General features: G+C 38.2%; 1 protein-coding gene across 4 annotated transcripts in view; it reads right to left on the bottom strand.

Annotated features, from left to right (window-relative positions):
* The window catches only part of ARHGAP10 (Rho GTPase activating protein 10), a 338,956-nt gene that overhangs the window by 167,838 nt on the left and 148,010 nt on the right, over positions 1-23,108 (bottom strand). For all 4 annotated transcript variants that reach the window (XM_063458486.1, XM_063458488.1, XM_063458487.1 and 1 more), the window contains 3 exons: positions 21,114-21,219; positions 17,911-18,070; positions 8,415-8,556 (listed from right to left, as the gene is read on the bottom strand). In XM_063458486.1, coding sequence (XP_063314556.1) covers positions 8,415-8,556; positions 17,911-18,070; positions 21,114-21,219 — 408 coding nt within the window. The remainder of the gene's footprint in view (positions 1-8,414; positions 8,557-17,910; positions 18,071-21,113; positions 21,220-23,108) is intronic.

Raw genomic sequence — 23,108 nt, 5'->3', positions numbered from 1 at the left:
ATGTGACTGTGAGGTCCCTGCAGGTCTTAGGTAAGTTGTCAAACCGTAATATAGAATGGTTTGACTACTTATAGTGGGAAATGCATCAGGACAATCCTGGAAGCATATCCACTACAGAAGGCTATGCTGGAATGAATATAGACATGAATTAAACTAATCAGCAAAATAAATAACAAGCCAAATGGCATTAGATATAATTTAATGAAAATATAAATGGTGTATGTAGCCAAGTGACAGCCTTACAGATCTTTGATGATATTTTACCTGGAGTACGAATGAAGAAAAAATATTTATTATATGTGTGTCAAAATGTAAGGAATTCTATATTTCATATGTTCTTACTAACATGAGATGCTAAATATCTAGTTAATTGAGCACATATGAAATTTGTTTTTTGTCACTTATGTCAGCTGGTTATTTTTCACAATACTTTATGATATGTCACAGTACAATGCATCTACTGATATCTACTGTTTTTCTTCACGAGTCAACCACTACCTATTGAATTAAACAATACATTCTTTAATTACAGGTGTAAATATTAGTTGAAAGGAATATATCCATAATATATGATTGATGATTTTCTTCTTATCTTTTCAAACTAAGCATCTCTTATATTATATATTATATTATATATTTCTTTTAAAAGCCCATTGCCTCTTTCGCTCAAAATAAATTTCCCTTTCACTGGAATATATACAATATAGTTTATTTAGGAGTGACTATGTCTGGGAAAAATCAAAAACATTTTTTTTTAAGCATGCATCTTCAAATTTAATATGCACCCGCTCATATTATTCGAAGGACACTGTTATGGGCATGAAAAACAAACACTATATACAAATGACATTACTCCACAAACTCCTTTACATCTTTAGAACCATTTGGCTAAACCTTACAAAAAAAAAAGAAGAAGAAAAGAAAAAGAAATTAAATAAAAAAAATAAAAATAAAAAAAAAGACATACAATGTTGTTTTCAGTTGTGCACAACAGCTAATACCACATCTATTTCAACTCCCCCAGACAGATCACACTTCTTTCAGCACTTCATCCGACTGCTATCCATATTTCATGAAAAGAAAGTATATGCAAACATTCCACAATAAGTAAAATGGGAGAACACCACCTCATGAAAATAAATCCAGATCTAACTTTAGACCAGTGTAGGAAGGCGGAAGAATTGTGTTACAAAACAGACAAGATTACATAAATCAAGGGCAACAGGCTACTCCTGGGTAATCGTACAAAAATAGAAAGTAAAGAGAGCACACATGATATTAAAATAGACTCCACAGAACAGTATGCCAAAGAATACAGATTACTCAGCGAAAGACCACACAATAACATCAACTAGTATGAAAATCTGCTTACCACAAACATCAAAACCTAGTTAAGTTACCCTATACCAAAAATTCAGCTTTAATCATTTAAGCCAACCACTCAAAAAGAACATTCCATCACCATAACACATAGCTGGTTGCCACTGGGGAAACTACAGATCTGGCGCTAGAGGCAACCGTTGGGATTAAACTGTTCGAGAATGGTTTATCCCAATTAGGCAATAAACACCTGGGACTTATTTGAACCATAAAAACTTCATTTAGATTAAATTGTTATGGGGACTGGAGTGTTCATATAGATCACATGTCTACACTACAAACAATAATCACTAATTCACATTACTTGTTCCTTAAAAAAATAAAATAAAGTAATCTATTATAAACCTGAAAAAGTATTACATGCCCTCATTCACGCATCATGCATCCCATGACATTTGACATTCTACATTTAGATTTTAAATGATGAACGGATATTCATATGTGTGTGTGTGTGTGTATATATATTATTTTATTTTTATTTTTTTAAGGTGTGGTCTGACTTTCTCTGCAGCTTTTATCTAGTTTCATAATCTCAAGACAAGCAAATAACACTGTGGGCATTTTTATGATATTGTTTTTAATTGTAGCAATTGCATGAATTCTGATCCCTCTACTAGGCAATTTGCCTATATTATATAACCTAAGAGGTATTTTTACCCAGCTAATTTAATCCTACTCTGGTGTTAAATATCCAGGTAAACAGGACAAAACAGGTTATATTATGCAGAGCATTTACCAGGGCCGGACTGGCCCACCGGGATACCGGGAAATTTCCTGGTGGGCCGCGGCACCTGGGGCTGGGCTGACAGCCCTTATCATTGCTCAGGCTCCTGTGATCCCGGCCGGCCATGTGTGAGCTGTGCGGCCGCACAGGACCCCATGGGAGCTGGGGGAGCCAGGCGGCCGGCACACCTCACACATGGCCGGCCGGGATCGTAAAAAATAAATAAATAAAAAATCCGGGGGCGGAGCTAGCGTGCGGCGGGGGTGGGGCTTAGCGTGCGGCGGGACTTGTTGTGCGGCGGGGGCCTGGTTAATGCAGCATGGGAAGCAGGAAGGAGTCCCTGCTTCCCCAACAACCAGCCTCCAGGAGCTCCAAGGGATGTGAAGGTAAGAAGCAGCCCAGGTCAGTATGTCTGTGTGTGACTGCCTGTGTGTGTGACTGTGTGTGTGACTATAAAATATTAAAGGAACACTATAGTCACCTAAATTACTTTAGCTAAATAAAGCAGTTTTAGTGTATAGATCATTCCCCTGCAATTTCACTGCTCAATTCACTGTCATTTAGGAGTTAAATCACTTTGTTTCTGTTTATGCAGCCCTAGCCACACCTCCCCTGGCTATGATTGACAGAGCCTGCATGCAAAAAAACTGGTTTCACTTTCAAACAGATGTAATTTACCTTAAATAATTGTATCTCAATCTCTAAATTGAACTTTAATCACATACAGGAGGCTCTTGCAGGGTCTAGCAAGCTATTAACATAGCAGGGGATAAGAAAATCTTAATTAAACAGAACTTGCAATAAAGAAAGCCTAAATAGGGCTCTCTTTACAGGAAGTGTTTATGGAAGGCTGTGCAAGTCACATGCAGGGAGGTGTGACTAGGGTTCATAAACAAAGGGATTTAACTCCTAAATGGCAGAGGATTGAGCAGTGAGGCTGCAGGGGCATGTTCTATACAGCTTCATTAATCTAAAGTTGTTCAGGTGACTATAGTGTCCCTTTAAGAATATATAATAAGTATAGAGACACGAAAAGCGCGGGAAAGAGCGCTAACTTCACACAGCATACAGGGGCATTTTGGAGATGGACTTACAACACCACTTGAGAAAGGCTTTCCTGCCGAAACGCGTCGTGGTACTTCAGAAGGACTATATTTTACCTGTATTTGATTTTATATGTTTTAGAGTTTTTGAGTTAATAAATAATTTTAATCTGATCCGGTATCCTGGAATATTTTAAATCTGACATCCAGAGACAATAAGTGACAACTCATCTATACTCTGCATATCGATACAATGGGTCCAGCATAAAAGGTTTCATCTCTAACCAAAGCCCTTAGTCTAAGTCAGCTTACATAAGTGACTCAGAAGCATGTGAGTGTAACCAATTACATATGGTCACATCATAAATGTTAACAATATTACCCTATGTTCTTTTCTCTCTCCATTTTTTACTGTTTTTAGCTATTTATTCAGGACAATACTGGTAATATAGCTTTTTGCATGCATTGAGTGCTCTCACTATAACTTTTTTGTTTATGCACTGTGTGTGTGACTGCCTGTGTGTGTGTGACTGTCTGCCTGTGTGTGTGTGTGTGTGACTGTCTGCCTGTGTGTGTGTGTGTGTGTGTGACTGTCTGCGTGCATGTGACTGTCTGCCTGTCTCTGTATGTGTGGATGTTTGCCTCGGTGTCAGTGACTGTCTGCCTGTCTCTGTATGTGTGGATGTTTGCCTGGGTGTCAGTGACTGCCTTTGTGTGTGTGCATCTGCTAGTGAGTGAGCGAGCAAGCATCTGTGTATGTGTGTGTGTGTGTGTTCGCGCATCTGCTAGTGAGGGAGCCTCTGTGTGTGTGTGCGCCTGCTAGTGAGTTTGTGTGTGTCAGTGAGCTTGTCTGTAGTGAATCAATAAAAGCTGTTGTACCTTGCACTCAGGCTTCAAAGTTGTGTGACCGGGTGCATTACCAGGGCTCCAGTATCCAGGCAATTGAAACAGTTGGCTGCACTCTCAGATTTCCTTAAAACGTATGATCCTGATGAAAGTCCACAAGAGGGGATGAAACGTTGATCTTCTCTTAAATATTTCAATAAAAGTTAAGTTTTAAGGAAATCCGAGAGTGCAGCCAACTATTTCAATTGCATATTATATATATATATATATATATATATACACATATATACACACATATACACACACCCTACATAGCACAATGACTTATGGGGCTGGCATAGATTTTTTTTCCCAGGGCTGCTTCGTATACCCAGTCCGGCCCTGGCATTTACAGGGAGTAATTTAAAGGGACACTATAGGCACCAAAATAACTTTAGCTCAATGAAGCAGTTTTGATGTATTGCTCATGGCCATGCAGTCTCACTACTCAATTCTGTGCTATTTAGGAGTTAAAAATCACTTAAAAAAAAAAAAAAAATACATTTATACAACCCTAGTCACACTTCCCTGTATGTGACTTGCACAGCCTGCCTAAACACTTTCTAATAAGGAATCTGGATATTCTTCTTTTATTGCGGTCTGTTTAATCTAGAGCAGGGGTGCCCAAAATATAGATCCCCAGACGTTTTAAAACTACAACTTCCATGATACTTTGTCATTCTAAAGGTATTTCAAAGGCATGCCAAATATCATGGGAGTTGTAGTTATACAGCATCTGGGGATCAACATCTACACCTACCCCAGAACTAGAATTTCTTTATTTTATGCTCTGTCGATAGCCTTCTAAACGCTGCAGAGGCCACCTCTGTGTGATTTAAAGGGATCTTATAGTGCCAGGAAAATAAATAAGTTTTCCTGGCACTGGGTCAGGCTCCGCCCATGCTCCCCCCCCACCCCTCCCCCCCCCCGTCAGCCGGAGGGGGGTGGGGGGGGAGGGGGGAGACCTAACGCGCATATGCAGCAATGGCCACACGCACATTAGACCTCCCCATGGTAAAGCAGTATTCAATGCTTTCCTATGGGGAAAATCTGACGCTGGAGGTCCTCATGCAGAGCGTCAGATAATGGACCAAAAGTCTGCCACAGAGAAAAGCCACAGAGAAAAGACTTAGAGCTGCAATCTAAACATTGCAGTTCTCTTGAACTGAAATGTTTTACAATGCAGCACTAAGTGCAAAAGGTTCACAGCACACAGACCACTTCAATTAGATGTCCCTTTAAGTTCAATTTACAGGGAAAGAGATAAACGTTAACCTGTTAACATCTGATTGAAAATAAAATATTTGTTTTCATGCAGGCTGTGTAATTCACAGCCAGGAGAGGTATGGCTAGGGTCAGGGCCGGATTAACATAGGGGCTGATGGAGCTGCAGCTCCAGGCCCAGGCCCATGGAATAGGCCCATTTAAAAAAAAAAATTAAAAAAAAAATTTTTTTTTTTTTTTTTTACTTTTTTTTTGTTTTGTTTTTTACACACACTACTCTTAGGTTTGCCACCTGACTGGTATTTTAATGGCACAGCTGGTATTTGAGGCTGCCTGGCACAGCCGGTATTGCAGTAATACCGGCAATACAAATGCAGGTAATTTTCTTAGTATAAACGGACATTACTCTGCAATGCCAGCACCGGCCAGTAGGGGTCACTGTGTGTGGAGAGAGGCAGGGATAGGAAGTTACAGCATATCCCTGCCTCTCTCTACTACTCACTGATCCGTGGGGGAGCAGCTACACAGCACAGAGAGTCCAGACAGCAGCTCTACAGCTCAGGTAAGTGAGGGATAGGGTGAAAGGCTGCAGGGAGACATGGGGACACTGAGACACTAGAGGGCACATGGGGACACATACACTAGGGGACACTGGGAGACCTGGGGACACTGGGAGACCTGGGGACACATACTTGGGGACACTGGAAAACATGGTGACACTGAGACACTAGGGGGCACTGTGAGACATGGGGACGCTGATACACATGGGGACAGTGTGAGACATAGGGACATTGGGACACGGAGATTCCAGGGACACAGTGTCCCCATGTCCCCCAGCCAGTGTCCCCATGGCTCTGTTTCCCCTAGTTTCCCAATGTATGTGTCCCCATATCTCTGTGTCCCTATTGACTCAGTCCCTATGTCTCCCAGTGTCCACAAGTCTCCCAGTGTCGGTGTCCACAAGTCTCCCAGTGTCCACATGTCTTCCAGTGTCCACATGTCTCCCATGTCTATGTCCACAAGTGTCCCCATGTCTCCTAGTGTCCCCAAGTGTCTGTCTCCCAGCCAGTGTCCATAGTGTCTCAGTATCCCCTAGTCTCCCACTGTCTGTGTTCCCATGTCTCTCAGTGTCCCTAGTGTCTTAATTTCCCCCAAATGTCTCTGTGTCCCCATGTCTCTGTGTCCCCATGTCTCTGTGTCCCCATGTCTCTGTGTCCCCATGTCTCTGTGTCCCCATGTCTCTGTGTCCCCATGTCTCTGTGTCCCCATGTCTCTGTGTCCCCATGTCTCTGTGTCCCCATGTCTCTGTGTCCCCATGTCTCTGTGTCCCCATGTCTCTGCCCCCATGTGCCCCCATGTGCCCCCATGTGTCCCCAGGTCTCTGTGTCCCCAGGTCTCTGTGTCCCCAGGTGACTGTGTCCCCAGGTGACTGTGTCCCCAGGTGACTGTGTCCCCAGGTGACTGTGTCCCCATGTCTCACTGTGTCCCCTAGTATCCTAGTGACACACTGAGACATGGGGACAATGGGAGAAATGGGGACACAGACACTGGAAGACTAGGGGACTGGTCTACATGGGGACACTGACACTGTGATACATAGGGACACTGAGACACTGGGTGACTTGCGAGACTGAGAGACACTGGGAGCAATTCCTCTATACAGCAGAATCAAACTGTGAGTAGTTTGTTGGTGATTTTACAGAATTTTCTCTCATGTCACTCCTTGTGATTTACATCATGTGATGTCACGCATAACTAATTAATTATACAAATGATTAAGGCTGGTATTTTTTTTCCAAGAAAGGTGGAAACCCTAACTACTCTTCATATACTCTTGCTTAAAGGAACACTATAGGGTCAGGAACACAATCATGTATTTCTGACCCTATAATGTAAAAACCACCATCTAGCCCCCCTGGCCCCTTCTTGCCTCCCTAACAGGCCCGGACTGGCCATCAGGCACACCGGGCAAATGCCCGGTGGGCCGCGATGACCGTGGGGCCGAGGCCGGCAGGGGAGATCACAGGATCTCCCCTGCCAGCCCCTGCAGGGCCAGCGCTACCCGAGCGCCAGCCCTGCATAGTGCCTCCATGGGCCGGTGGGGAGATCAAAGATCTCCCTCACCGGCCCAGAGACACTCAGGTGCAGCCGCCGGCTGGGGAGTGTGGGAGGGAGGGAGGCAGGAGAGAGGACCGGCGGAGCTCTAGCCAGCAGCTCCGCCGGGTCCTCTCACGAGGTCTGAGCGTTGCGTCTTTGTCCCAGTTATTACTGCAATGGCAAACATTACAGAACTAAGACCTCCTCTAGTGGCTGTCTACCAGAGACACTTCCTTTGGTTTCAGGGAGTTTGACTCATTGAAACAACGCTAGGCATTCTCATACAGCTTAAGAAAAACCCCATAGGAAAGCATTGAGGCACTGCTTTCCTATGCACATTAGGTCGGGAAATTCTATTTTACTGTAGGATAAGTTTGCTTGTGTATGCACAATAAGTCAAATTTCATTAGAGTTCTTTAGTGGGCTCCATGCACCTTCTGCCTGTTTTTATTTATATATAGGTTTGCCTCACATTATTGTATTGAATACTGCATAAGCATCAGTAAATGCCTATAATGAGAGTCATTACTGAGTCACCAAAACAAAATTTACTCAGGAGGTAGCCCTGACAAAAGACTAATCTGACCAAACAAGCTACTAAGGGCTTTACATTAAAATAAAAAAAAAAAGAAATAAATCTGGATGCACAAAAAGAGGAGGAGGGAAGGGCTCTGTAGGACAGCATTGAGGGAGCGTAAAACATCATTCAGGAAAATGTTCAGAAATGTGTGCGGACATCAGACATGTTTTTTGCATAGAATTTACGTTAGGCAGTCGGAAATAGCCCTCAGCAGAAAACTGCAAATATACCTGGATATGCAAGTTACAGACTCTTATCAGAATGACCACTTCTAAAAGCAGAACTGGTCATCATAGTTGGAGTGACCCTTTAATATATTGCACTATATTTCAAAGGGTTCACACTATAAGAAACTTAAATAAAAAAAACTTCAGGTGCAGACTCTGCTGAAGAATCATTTTCATAAAATGAAAGCAGTACATTGTTCTCAGAATATTACTTTAACTAAAATATTAAACCAAGACATTAGCCAATGACTTACCATTGTCTAACTCTAGGCAGAGATTATACACAGCCAGCGGTCTCTTGTTGCGCTGCCTTCTAGATTGCCTTGGTGGAGCACTGGGAGGGGATATAGACATAGACGGCTCAGACAATGAGTCATCAGGAGGGTTTGTAAAAATCTGAAAACAATCATACAAAATATATACATTATTAACACATCTCAGGCACAGTAGTGATGACAGCCACTATTAAGCCTGAAAATCATTTATGAGTGATTTGTACTGCCCCCTTGTGTGTTTGTTTTAGTGACTGCTTTAGAAAATGCTTGAAATCTAACCAATAGTGTATTCTTAGTAGTAGATGGCCAAACCCAATACTATTAAATATATATTTTAAATGGGTACATAGATTCAAACATACACAGACGCAGGTCTGAGAAGTGGGAATTGTCAATGATCTAGAGCTACAGCAGGCAGCTTCGATTTTAAAGATGTCTAGCTATGGACCATTTTGTGGATTGAAATTATGACCCTTCTTAAATACATTTTACTTTTTAACCTATCTTCCCAGATGTAAATGAAAGTCTGATTATGGGTAATAACTAAGACGAATGCCTAAACCACGATACTACAATGGGCGTTTCATTGTGATGGAAGACAACAAATACATACACAAATTATCTAGAGCACCAAACATTTCAAACATATCATCTTGTTCATTAAAGAAACACAGAATAATGAACATTGAGGTTACAATAATTTATAAAAAATAAAAAAAAGTGCAGTAAGCAATACATACAAACATGCGAACAGATGTACACACAAACAAATGCACATTATGGGCAAGGTATTGAAACAGATCAGTCCCAGTGTGCTCATTGCCCATTTAATTGGCTGTTTATTTGACTGAGGAACTATTGAGTTGTTAAGGCTGTTGCCTGGCATTCTGTATAAAATGGATATATAATAATGCATTCTATGGTATTCTTCCCTACATTTAGTGAGCTATGCAATGCACAGCACTGTGGAAAAATAAATCTCGATATAATAAACCAAAAATACTCAAAATAAGTTCTGAATGCATCTTTCCAAAATGTAAGGGTAGGTACTTAAAAAAATAACAATTTTAAATTAAACCTAAAGTATTCCAAGTAAACATGATAAAAAAAAAATAACAATAATAATAAAATAAAGTAATTCTCCACAGGATTAGCATTTATTTTCAAATCTTTATTCTACTGTTAAAAAACTTTATTAGAAAAAAAAAAATATGGTGTAAATTGTGTAATGTTAAGTAAAGAAATGTGTACTTTAGTTACTTTGCCTGCAAAGTTCTGGCACCCATCTTCGTTTATAATTAGATATGGTTAGAAACATCACCCATACTACTTTAGAAAGTCTGTCAATCCTTCAACATATCCTGTTTGTCGCACTGCTAAGGAACCATCAATTCAAAATATTTATCACATGAGGCCGAAGAATTTGCCTGCTAAGCTTTTTGTTGTTGAATATTTCCGCACATAAGAGTCATAGAAGTCATTTGTTCTGCGTCTAGAACCATACTGCCCTCTTATGTGTGATGGCCAAGCCTCCACCTAACATATGCAAACAGAAATGCATTACCTTGTTAAACATAAATCATCTCTACCCAGGTCCCTACTTGAAGCTGAAAATTAGATCATGTTTTTATAAAATAAATAAAAATGTGTATGTATTACCAATTTATTTTATTTTTGAGAAAAATAATGATTTTTTTAAAAATCAGTTTATTTATTTTTTTAAATAAAATGTCCCTCAACAATGTTTGCTGACTGTGTTCCATTTTATTGCTTTCTCCTTGTATAATATTTAGGTTTTCCTTTTTTTTTTTCTTTTAAATTGAATGAGACAGTTGTCTCATGTGACACATGTCATGTTACATAGATGTTAGCACTTAACCAACGTTAAGGGATAGCAATAAAGAAAAAATAATAATAATAATAAATAAATAAATAAATATAAAAAAAATAAAAAGATACTGGGGCACTTATTTCTGCCAACAAAAAAGTATTTTATTTATTTTGCATTAGTTTGTCTGGTGGTACCAGTGGTTGGTAAAATGTACCAGTTGTTGGTAAAATGTAATCTATTTAGATTGAGTATTAGGAACTTTTTTTTCTCTACAGATTAATTATTGTGGTGCAAACTAGAATAAAACCTCAATCATGCTCATGAAGCACTGAAAGAGCATGGCTGAAATGGTTATCCATATAGGCCAAGTGCAGGAGGACAATTCCACATTTTGAAGGAAATTAACAATTGATTAGTGTGCTTGCTCACTAAAAGTTTGCCTGAGCATAACATAGTTCCAATAATACATTTTATTTTATTTTTATGTTTCAGTTGATGAATGTTGCTTACTGCATAAGCCTCTTGTAGGTAGTGGTGGGACACAATTTTACGATTATTTTCAATATATACATTTTAATGTAATATAACAAGCATACATACCTCCTTCCAGTTCAAATGGAATAAAGAGGAATACACTTTTATATTAACTGTATGACTGGGATGTAGGGCCGGGGTGGGGATGTTATGATACATTTTAGGTGACTTACTAATAACAATTAATGCAAATTAAATAGAATTTAGATTGTAAGCAATGTAACAGATTTCTAAACATTTATTGTAGTTTAAAGACACATTGCTGTGAATATTATTGCTATAAAGCTCTGTTATACACTCAGACACACCATCATTATGCAGTGTCTATTAAAGAGGGACATCAGGATGGATAATCTGGACAGAGGAATTTGGGTCCAAAATAGGGACTGTTCCTCCTAAATAGGGACACTTAGAAGGTATGAGCACATGTTTATGAGTATTGTTTCTCAACAAATTGCAATTTTCAACCTTGCTTTAATTTGTTGATTCAATCTTTTTTAGCCAAACTGCCATAATCTATATTTATAATATTTTTAGAGACCAAATTAGCTGCACTTTAAAACTGCCTTTATGCCACATTGCGTGACAATTGACCTCTATTTATTATGTACAAATGCTGTACCGCATGAAACAAATAAAGGGACAGGTTATTGTGTAATACATAAGTTTTTAGATGTAGTTATGAAAATGAGGAATATACTTTTACAATGCATCCTTTAACCAAGATAATGCAGAGTACATTCTATTTAACTGTTACATAGTGCTCTTACCAAGATTGTTTTACAAAATGTTGAAAATAAAACAATTATTCACAGGAAGGATTTGTTATGGGCATATGCAAATATAACAATTTTTTGAATGAAAAGCTGTATTTCTTAAACTGTGTACTTTGTCTTTAAGATATTTTGCAAATTGTCAATTTGTTAGAAATGGAAAATATTGTTTGTCATACAATATTTCTTTAATAAATGACAACTTACCCATATTCAGTGAAAATGCTGATTAGACCTTGGGACACCATTGTGTGCTAAGTTAGTGGAATTCCCCATGTCATGTGTACCCTTATGTTTTAGTATAAACATAGATAAGATCATGACAAAAGACTGTATCTTTGCCAAGGTAAGGTAGGTCCTAACATGACCTAATTGAAAATCCAAGGTATAAATATGCATACTTCTTAACCCCTTAAGGACTGAAGCAGTTGTACAAGTTGAGATTAAAGGGACACTATAGTCACCTGAACAACTTTAGCTTAATGAAGCAGTTTTGGTGTATAGAACATGCCCCTGCAGCCTCACTGCTCAATCCTCTGCCATTTAGGAGTTAAATCCCTTTGTTTATGAACCCTAGTCACACCTCCCTGCATGTGACTTGCACAGCCTTCCATAAACACTTCCTGTAAAGAGAGCCCTATTTAGGCTTTCTTTATTGCAAGTTCTGTTTAATTAAGATTTTCTTATCCCCTGCTATGTTAATAGCTTGCTAGACCCTGCAAGAGCCTCCTGTATGTGATTAAAGTTCAATTTAGAGATTGAGATACAATTTTTTAAGGTAAATTACATCTGTTTGAAAGTGAAACCATGTTTTAATTGCAGGCTCTGTCAATCATAGCCAGGTGAGATGTGGCTAGGGCTGCATAAACAGAAACAAAGTGATTTAACGTCTAAATGACAGTGAATTGAGCAGTGAAATTGCAGGGGAATGATCTATACACTAAAACTGCTTTATTAAGTGGTCTTGCATAGCAAGACCACTTACTGTTATCTCACATATATATTATTCTTATTATAGCCAAATTTACCACCCTAACTCCTCCCACAGTTTTTACACTACATAGACAGTAATATACCGAAACGTGCGGATTGTTCCCGATTGGTGTGCTATTACTTTGTGGAACGTTTCGCCGAATGGTTCTCGGAATATCGTCGTTCTTGTGGCGAAATTTGTCCCATAGGAATGAATGGCAAAGCTAGAGTGGGAGCTGGCAAAAGCTGAAAAATCAGGACATGATTTTTAAACTGCCACCACTCCCTCATTTTTAAGCCCACCTACACAAATCTTATATCAAAACGTTCAGCTATCCCTGCTGCCACTAAAAATGTCCACAGCTAAGCCTGATAGTCCTGATAGTTTTCACAATATGACCATTTGTTTGCAACTCACGCAGTCCATTGACATTCATTGAAACTCCACTCTGCAAAGCTCACATTTGAAGGGCAATTTCTAAACTGCGACTGTGCCTTCATTGTTAATATCTCAGAGACATACTATACATCAAAATGTAGGTCTGGGTCTTGTGATTCTCACAATATAAAGCTCTTCACTGTAGGATTTATAGTTTTTAAAATACGACAGTTTGAAGATGGCAACCGTCATAGACAGGGCCTTTTGCACCTGCTAATGGTTTGTATAACTGTATGTTTTAATGTAACTGTGAAGCACTTTGGGCAACAACGTTGCAATTAAATGTGCTATATAAATAAATAATAACAGTTACTCCACTTGTAGACTACTGGTGGAAGCAAGAACGCTTCACACAATTTCCCCAGAAATTGTAGCTTTTCTAGTTTAGCTAAAGTAATTTAGGTGACTATAGTGTTCCTTTAAAACAAAACAAACAAAACGTTGAATTTGCACGTTCAGGCGTAATAAACATCTTTCATAATATGCGCACCCACACTTATATATAATTTTGTTCAGGAGAAACAGGGCTTTCATGTTACATCAAATATGAATAAAATATTTTTTAAAAATTGAGAAATTAAGAAATTGTGTTTTTTTTTTTTTTAGTTATGCATGGCATTTTAACGGTGAATGTCACAATACTGTTAGCTGTTACTGCAATAAAGTATACATATTTGTATTCAACGATGTCTCACAAGTAAAACAGTAACCCCAATGTACAAGTTTTATGGTGTTTTGGAAAGTTACAGGGTCAAATGTAGCACATTACATTTGTCAGTTTATACATATTGAAATTTGCCAGACTGGTTATGTTGCCTTTGAGAGTATATGGTAGCCCATGAAGAAAATTACCCCCATAATGGCATACCATTTGCAAAAGTAGACAACCCAAGGTATTACAAATGGGGTATGTCCAGTCTTTTTTAGTAGCCACTTAGTCACAAACACTGGCCAACATTAGCATTCAATTTAGTTTTTGCATTTTTCACACACAACAAATATGAATGCTAACTTTGGCCAGTGTTTGTGAATGCATGGCTACTAAAAAAAAGACTGGATATACCCAATTTGCAATACCTTGGGTTGCCAACTTTTGCAAATGGTATTCCATCATAGGGGTTATTCTCATTCCTGGGTTATCATATGGTCTCAAAGGCAAATTTCAACGTGAAAAAAAAGGAAATTCAAGCCTTATATTTGACTCCATAACTCCAAACACTATAAAACCTGTACATGGGGGTATTGTTATACTCAGGAGACTTCACTGCACACATATTTTAGTGTTTGAAAATAGTAAAATGAATCACAATTATATAGTCAGTGAAAGTACAATTGTGTGTGAAAAATGCAAAAAAATTGTTATGATATGTTTTAATGTATTTAAACACTAATATTTGTGTTCAGTGAAGTTTCCCAAGTAAAACAGTACCCCCCATGTACAGGTTTTTTTGGTGTCCTGAAAAGTTACAGGGTTAAATATAGGGATTGCGAGCCACATTTTCTGGACTTTCTGCCTGGTTGTCAGGCAGGTCCCTTAGATTGTAACTGGTAAAATGACTTAATTATGTAAAAATATTATATACCGTATATACTCGAGTATAAGACGAGTTTTTCAGCACATTTTTTGTGCTGAAAAACCCCCACTCGTCTTATACTCGAGTTATTGTCTGTATTATGGCAATTTACATTGCCATAATACAGACAAGGACCGGGGGCTGGCAGGAAGCTGTAACTTACCTTCACAGCAGCTCCTGTCAGCTCCCTTCTCTCTTCTCCGGTGCGTGCAGCTCCCAGGTCAGCTCCCTCTGCAACTCTCGCGAGAGCCGCGGGGTCAGAGCGTTGCCACGGGTTACCGTGGCAACGCTCCGCGCGGCCGCGAGAGTTGCAGAAGGAGCTGACCTGGGAGCTGCACGCACCGGAGAAGAGAGAAGGGAGCTGACAGGAGCTGCTGTGAAGGTAAGTTACAGCTTCCTGCCAGCCCCCTCCTACAGCCCATCCACTGGACCACCAGGGAGTGAGAGCCCCCCTCCCTGGCCAGCTAACAAGGAGGGAGGGGGACGAAAAAATAAAAAAATATTAATAAAAAATAATAATAATAAAATAAGACTTTATTATAATAGAATAAGACTTTAAAATAAGACTTATTGGGAAATGTTTGGGTGGTTTTTTTTTTTTCTCCCTAGCCTGAGCAAATAGTTCTCCCCAGGCCTGAGCAAATCACCTTTGCTTCTATATCCTTAGTCTCCCCTCATAGCATCACACTCCCGTATGCAGGTATACACAAACAACCACACAAGTTATTGTCCAGTTGTTTTATTTGATTTTTATCGCAATATTGCCAGGCACAAAGTTTGTCTAGACTTATGTTTACACCGCAATGTCTTTGTTCCATTTGTTTATAGTAATTACTGTTTTTTTTGAGAGATGGATAACTTGGATTTTATTTTTTTCCCCCTCTGACCCTGTTAGTGATTTTTAATTTTAACCCTTCGAGTGCTGGGTGTAAGTTGGGCACATCTGTGGCACTCAAGTGTTAACTCTAGTTCCCCCTAACCTTAAGATTAGACTGTTGCTTATGCATGATGTACATTATCGTCTCATGACTGGAGTTTTCCTTTGTTTTATAGTACCTGTATTCCTTGTATTTTTCAAAAGCTATTTTGTAAAGAGATGTATTTCTCCATTGAAAATAAACAATAAACTGAACAATCAAAATAATAATTTAATAATAATAAAAAATGCCCACCCCGCCACCAATGCTCTGCATCACACACACACTGTACTGCATTCATTATATACACACTGCATTCATACACACACTGCATTCATTATACACACACACTGTAAATACATATTCAATTAATATAATTTTTTTAGGATCTAATTTTATTTAGAAATTTACCAGTAGCTGCTGCATTTCCCACCCTAGTCTTATACTCGAGTCAATACGTTTTCCCAGTTTTTTGGGGTAAAATTAGGGGCCTCGGCTTATATTCGGGTCGGCTTATACTCGAGTATATACGGTAAATATATTTGTAGAATTTGGATATTATATATATATTTATAACGTCATTCTAAATGTATTTTGAATTTAATATATATGTATATTAATATCAAAATACAGTTAGAACAAATTAAAACTTGTATATAATTTTTTTTCACGTTTATTTTTATTGTTTTTTTTCAATTTATTTATCGATTATTTTTATTTTGTATATATATATATATATATAAATATTTACAAATTCTGGCACTCTTCCCACAAAAATGCACTTAGAAAAATTCAGACCAAGGTGCTTCACAGTGCTAAATATATAAAAATCAAAAAAACAGTGAGTGCTCTCATTTTTTTGATATATATATATATATATATAAAATTAAGGTAATTCTAAGTATATTTTAAGAGATTTATATATATATATATATATATATATATATATATATATATAATAATATATATTAATAGTAAAACACACTTTTATTAATGATGTATGTGTATATAAAAGTACTATATATATATATATATATATATATATATATATATATATATATTCTAAATACTTTAATTTAAAAACTGTTTAATAACTTTTACTAACTTAAAAAAAAAAACTTTTTTACAGACATGAGGGGGACTGCCTGATAGTTCAGGCAGGCCTCCTGCAGGCACTGCATAAGTTGGCTATTCCGGCCATGTGATCGCTAGGACCCCTCTATCACATGGCCAGATCGGGCAGAGGGGGTCTGCCTGAGCTCCCAGGATCGCGACCGCCGGCGTGGGAATGGCGGGGACCTGGGAAGTAGCAAGGATGGCGGGGGCGTTCTATGCCACCCGTCGATATTTAGGACCGCCCCAAAAAGGATTGCATAGAACGCCCGCCATCCTTAAGGGGTTAATATTAAGACACAGAGGAGAGAATCTTGGATGCAGAGACGCTGCTCCATTTTATCATGACTGAGAGGTTGACTTGTTCAAGAGGGTATGTTATTCTATTTACTGATCTAGCAAGCATATACTTTTATCTTATAAACTCTGCTATAAATTATTGTAATTGATTATTAAGTTTCTATATGTTCATTTATATATTTTTATTTAATGAAGTATTTTAAAAGACAAAACTTTATTGCTTCCAAGACAATCCCTATTTTTATTGTATTCTCAATTATATAATTTTTTAAATAGAGGAATTACTAACTATATAATATTATAGCAAAGATATCTGTACAGTTAGCCTTGCTAAATTCTATGCTTTAAGATGTTATAGTAGTAAAAAGGGAAAAGCCACAGTGGTTACAGATTAAAGTGACACTATAGGCAACCAGATCACAATCTCTTTGAAGTAGTCTGGGTGCACTGCCCCTGTCCCCTTAACCATGCAACCTAAAATATTGCAGTCTCAGAGAAACTTTGAGTGACTTGGACACTGAAATAAGGGGAGTATTTTAAACCTGTATTCCTAACACTATGGTGTTCCTTTAAATATTATATTTGGCTAAATAATAAGGTGAACCTATCATGAACCTTTAAACTTTTTGGTGGGTTAGGATTGACCTTGTGGTCTAAGGACTTAGTGCTTCAGAATTCATAGGTAATTCAGGTTTTTAGCATCTAAGCATCAGAATATTGTGGAGGCAGCAGAAGTCATAAAGTGGGTCACTTACTGATCCTACACCAACATTCAAAACACAGCATACTGCCCCAGTCAAAGTTTGGTCTAAAATATCACAAGGATGGTGTAGCCTGCCCTGCTATCTTTGTAAGGAAGCGCAAAGCAGTTCTGCAAAACAGAGGATGCAAAATTGACGTGTAAGACCCAATGACTATAAAAAATGCTGATACATTACTTTGTTGAAAACCACAAGTCACTTAACACATGGATACAAAACAACAAATTTACTTAAATTCTTGTTGTTAGGAAGCATATTTACCTTTTCATTATTTTCTATAAGTATTTCAACCACAATATTTTGAAACTTCAGATCCATAATGGCAGCTACAGTTTCCTCTTGAGGCCTCATTAATGTTGGACCAAATACTACACCGAGATTAGCAACGGTCATCAGATTCTGCTTGGCATGCCTCGAAACACTGGAGAAGCAAATAATGTCAGGTTTACATATGCAGTCTACTATTCACACAATATACCTCCTTGAAAGAATGCTGCATTGATAAACTATATAAAAATGTATCTATACTTAAAGGTAGACCCTCAACTTTATTGGACAGCCTAAAAACTCCAAATTATTAAAGGACTGCTCAGGTCCTTGGCTCCCCCAATCTGGCAAAAATCTAAAAATCATTAAAAAAAATAAAAAAAAAAGGTAGGATGCATAGTGGCATTAAACGGAGACAGTTAAATTTTTGTTAAGAAAGGATACATATTCCATGTTACCCGATCAAATTATAGCAGCAATTCCAACACCAAGATGGAACTGCAGCAGCCTGCAGAGGATCACTTCAACTCACATCCCCTCCAGTGGCTTAGGGTGTCCTTCAGGGCGGTTGCCTCTGCGTGTTGCACTGCATCATGATAATTCCAGCAGCAGAGAGGCTGAATTCTCCAGGGACAAGATAAAAAAGGGAGCAAGGAAAACATGCTATCTGCCCCAAGAAGAGTGTACCAAGAAAAGAGGAGTCCTTTAAGAATTTAGACTTTAATATCTGTCCAACAGGGCAGAGGGGGGTAAGATAAAAGTCAGCAGGGAGTTTTACTGTGTTTTACGCTCATCACAACTTTATTCAGTTCTTTGCTACCTACTGACACAACTTCAAATCCTAGACAGGAACCAGCACAATAATGACGGGACACAAAACCTGTTATCATTAGTTCACAAACTATGTACAGTTGCAAGAAAAAGTATGTGAACCCTTTGGAATGATATGGATTTCTGCACAAATTGGTCATAAAATGTGATCCGATCATCATCTAAGTCACAACAATAGACAATCACAGTCTGCTTAAACTAATAACACACAAAGAATGAAATGTTGCCATGTTTTTATTGAACACACCATGTAAACATTCACATTGCAGGTGGAAAAAGTATGTGAACCCCTAGACTAATGACATCTCCAAGAGCTAATTGGAGTGAGATGTCAGCCAACTGGAGTCCAATCAATGAGATGAGATTGGAGGTGTTGCTTACAGCTGCACTGCCCTATAAAAAAAACACACACCAGTTCTAGGTTTGCTTTTCACAAGAAGCATTGCCTGATGTGAATGATGCCTCGCACAAAAGAGCTCTCAGAAGACCTACGATTAAGAATTGTTAACTTGCATAAAGCTGGAAAGGGTTATAAAAGTATCTCCAAAAGCCTTGCTGTTCATCAGTCCACGGTAAGACAAGTTGTCTGTAAATGTAGAAAGTTCAGCACTGCTGCTACTCTCCCTAGGAGTGGCCGTCCTGTAAAGATGACTGCAAGAGCACAGTGCAGACTGCTCAATGAGGTGAAGAAAAATCCTAGAGTGTCAGCTAAAGACTTACAAAAGTCACTGGCAAATGCTAACATCCCTGTTAGCGAATCTACAATACGTAAAACACTAAACAAGAATGGATTTCATGGGAGGATACCACAGAGGAAGCCACTGCTGTCCAAACAAAACATTGCTGCACGTTTACAGTTTGCACAAGAGCACATGGATGTTCCACAGCAGTACTGGCAAAATATTCTGTGGACAGATGAAACCAAAGTTGAGTTGTTTGGAAGAAACACACAACACTATGTGTGGCAAAAAAGAGGCACAGCACACCAACATCAAAACCTCATCCCAACTGTGAAGTATGGTGGTGGGGGCATCATGGTTTGGGGCTGCTTTGCTGTGTCAAGGCCTGGACGGATTGCTATTATCGAAGGAAAATTAATTCCCAAGTATAAAATACATTTTGCAGGAGAACTCAATGCCATCTGTCTACCAGCTGAAGCTCAACAGAAGATGGGTGTTGCAACAGGACAATGACCCAGAGCATAGAAGTAAATTAACAACAGAATGGCTTAAACAGAAAAAAATACGCCTTCTGAAGTGGCCCAGTCAGAGTCCTGACCTCAACCCGATTGAGATGCTGTGGCATGACCTCAAGAAAGCGATTCACACCAGACATCCCAAGAATATTGCTGAACTGAAACAGTTCTGTAAAGAGGAATGGTCAAGAATTACTCCTGACCATTGTGCACATCTGATCTGCAACTACAGGAAACGTTTGGTTGAAGTTATTGCTGCCAAAGGAGGTTCAACCAGTTATTAAATCCAAGGATTCACATACTTTTAACACCTGCACTGTGAATGTTTACATGGTGTGTTCAATAAAAACATGGCAACATTTCATTCTTTCTGTGTTACTAGTTTAAGCAGACTGTGATTGTCTATTGTTGTGACTTAGATGATGATCAGATCACATGTTATGACCAATTTGTGCAGAAATCCATATCATTCCAAAAGGTTCACATACTTTTTCTTAAAACTATAGGATCACAAACTATATTCTGCATTAAAATGGTGTGTTTAAAAACAGTGGTCAATTGCTAAGGGTAAATAAGGACAGGATGAAGTCTGAAACATAATGCCAGTCTGTGCTCATTTGCATGGTGAGTTGAGAAACTAGAAACAATTTCTTGCAAATTGTGGTTCCCAGAGTTATACACACATTTGATGTTTCTGCATTTCAAAAACAAAGAAGAGACTTGAACTTCTCGGCTAATTTTAGTCCTACATTTTGGATGGTTTGGAATTGAGGACTGAGGTTTCTGAGTACAGAAATACTGTATGTGGTAGTAAGTAGAATTTGCCATCACTTTCATTGAATAAACTTGCAGAGCAGGATTTTATCATTCTGATACATAGATATATTCAGAGACAACAAGGGAAACACTCAAATAGTTTGACTTGTATGGGCCAGGTGTGCTAGCTAGGCTTCCCATTAGCCAGATGTTTTTTTAAAAACAATTACATAATTTTTCACTAGAGAAAATCTGAAATGCATGGGTTAAGTGTGTGAAAAGTGCCTTGACCCTCTGTGTGTCAGTTCAGTTACAAATATAATAAAATATTAATATAACCATATCGTTATTTTGTCGACTTGGCACTGTTTTACAAGTCCACAAATAGTTCAGAATGTAAATAGAAGACACTCACGTGGCTAAATGCTTGATGAGAATATCCAACATCTCTCGGTTTTTTTCAGGAAGTTTATAAATTAAAAAATGAATGGCATTCACTCTGGACTCTGGACTTCCACATTCTGCAGGAGAGAAAATAAATATTCCAGTTACGCGCAGCATTGCCACCACAAACTACAGTAACATCTTCTGTTTCAGAATGGAGACATGGCGAGTACTAAAATGTGCACCCTACATATCAAAGGAGAGGAATAAATACTTTGGCAGGGATATTTACTAAATCCAAAGTGAATTCAAACTTTAGACCAAAATAAACTAACTGAAAACAAATAATAGACTTGGAAAGTTTGGAAATTATGGCCAACAAGTTACAACTCACTTTGAATTTTGAGTGATCTCTATGGTTTACAGTAGTAATGAGTACCAAGCACAAAAGAATAAATATTTTTTGTTTAGAATACATGGTCCCACGGCAAAAATATTAACATTGCAACTCTTCTACCACACTGTATTTGATAATGCTTGCCCAGAGTTAGCTGTAAAAATTGTTTGTTAACCAAGAGGAATCTTTCAGTCTTCTGCAATTTAGTAATATATGCGGAAAATGCAAACAGTAAGGTGTTGATTAATTTAACTATTTTGGTGCTGTAACTCTCCAGAAATTATATGTTATGGTATCCATCAACTCCTAGTACCCTATGACTTGTAATGTGCTGGAATAGCTGGTAAATATATTTTTTCCCCTAATTTTGTACATTACCCCAGAGGTTTCCTGGAGCACAAGGATAAGAAAATAGGAATGGTACTTGAGAAAATATTCTACTGTCAAAGCAAAAAAGAAACAGAATGAGACATTCTTGTGACAGAAGCACTTTGAATACAGTCTGGAACTACCCAGAAAGCATCACAAATTATTCTTCACACAGAAAATCTAAAATGAACCTTAGAATTGGTTGAGATCCTGTATGACTTTTCATTTTTAATTTCTAAAATTTGTAACCATGCATTATTACATTGAGTTCAGTATGTGTAAATATATATAGGGTTGATTTGTATAAGGTTAGTATTACCTTATACAAAAAAAAAGCCATTTGAGGCCCAGGGCATAAACTCACATCTCAGACTTTCTGTGTGTGTCCTTTCCTAGTTAATTCACCTTTTTGAGTCAGGGAGAAGACATTCAATTGATGATTACAACCTGAGTAGCGTAAAGCATTGTGGGAACATGCAGTAGGCAGAACTCCTATGTGTCTTGAAAGCTACATTACCATCAGATCTGGTATCAATACAAGTCACACCCATGCAGATCATACAATTCTCAGTGTTTTATTTACAGTTGGAACAAGACATTGATAAAGTTTTCACAGAGAAGCTTCAAAGATCCTTACAAACTCTCTTTAAGATCCACAACCACTACAACACACTTTAGTGGTTCTGGTGTAAGCATGGCCTAACATTGTGCCCTGGTACTTTATCAAATCATCTTCAAGAAGTTTGACACACACAGATGCACCCCTGTCTCCTGCCCCTCATTTACTTTCAAATTAATATTATTAACTTCATTCATATTTGTATAGCATTCATTGGCTGTTTAGGGCAACGGACTCACTCAGCTAATGAATGACATTCAAATATGGACACAACTGATATTGCTAATATGGGAAGCAGAGGATGAGGAAATGTGCAGTCCTACAAAGTTGTATTAGATATCAAGACTGCATCTGCATTTGTTTCCTAATGTAAGAGAAATACTGGATGTCCTTTGTGGCCTGTTGGTTCATGAAGTGATATGTTGACAATAACTTTAGCTTGTGTCATTTCATTACACTGATAATGCATTAAAATATGCAGAACAAATAAACAATATCCCCTTAAAATTATTGTGAAGCTACCCAGGAAGCAGCAATAGACAGACCCACTCACACCAGAAAAAGGTTCCACCAAATAGGAGCGGCTCATTCTGGTCTGAGGGTTTTTCTGTTATTCCATAAAGCATAAGACAAAGAAAGAG

Source organism: Pelobates fuscus, chromosome 6 (assembly GCF_036172605.1).
Source record: "Pelobates fuscus isolate aPelFus1 chromosome 6, aPelFus1.pri, whole genome shotgun sequence".
Classification (NCBI taxonomy): Eukaryota; Metazoa; Chordata; class Amphibia; order Anura; family Pelobatidae; genus Pelobates; species Pelobates fuscus.
This window is presented reverse-complemented; position numbering and strand designations above follow the sequence as displayed.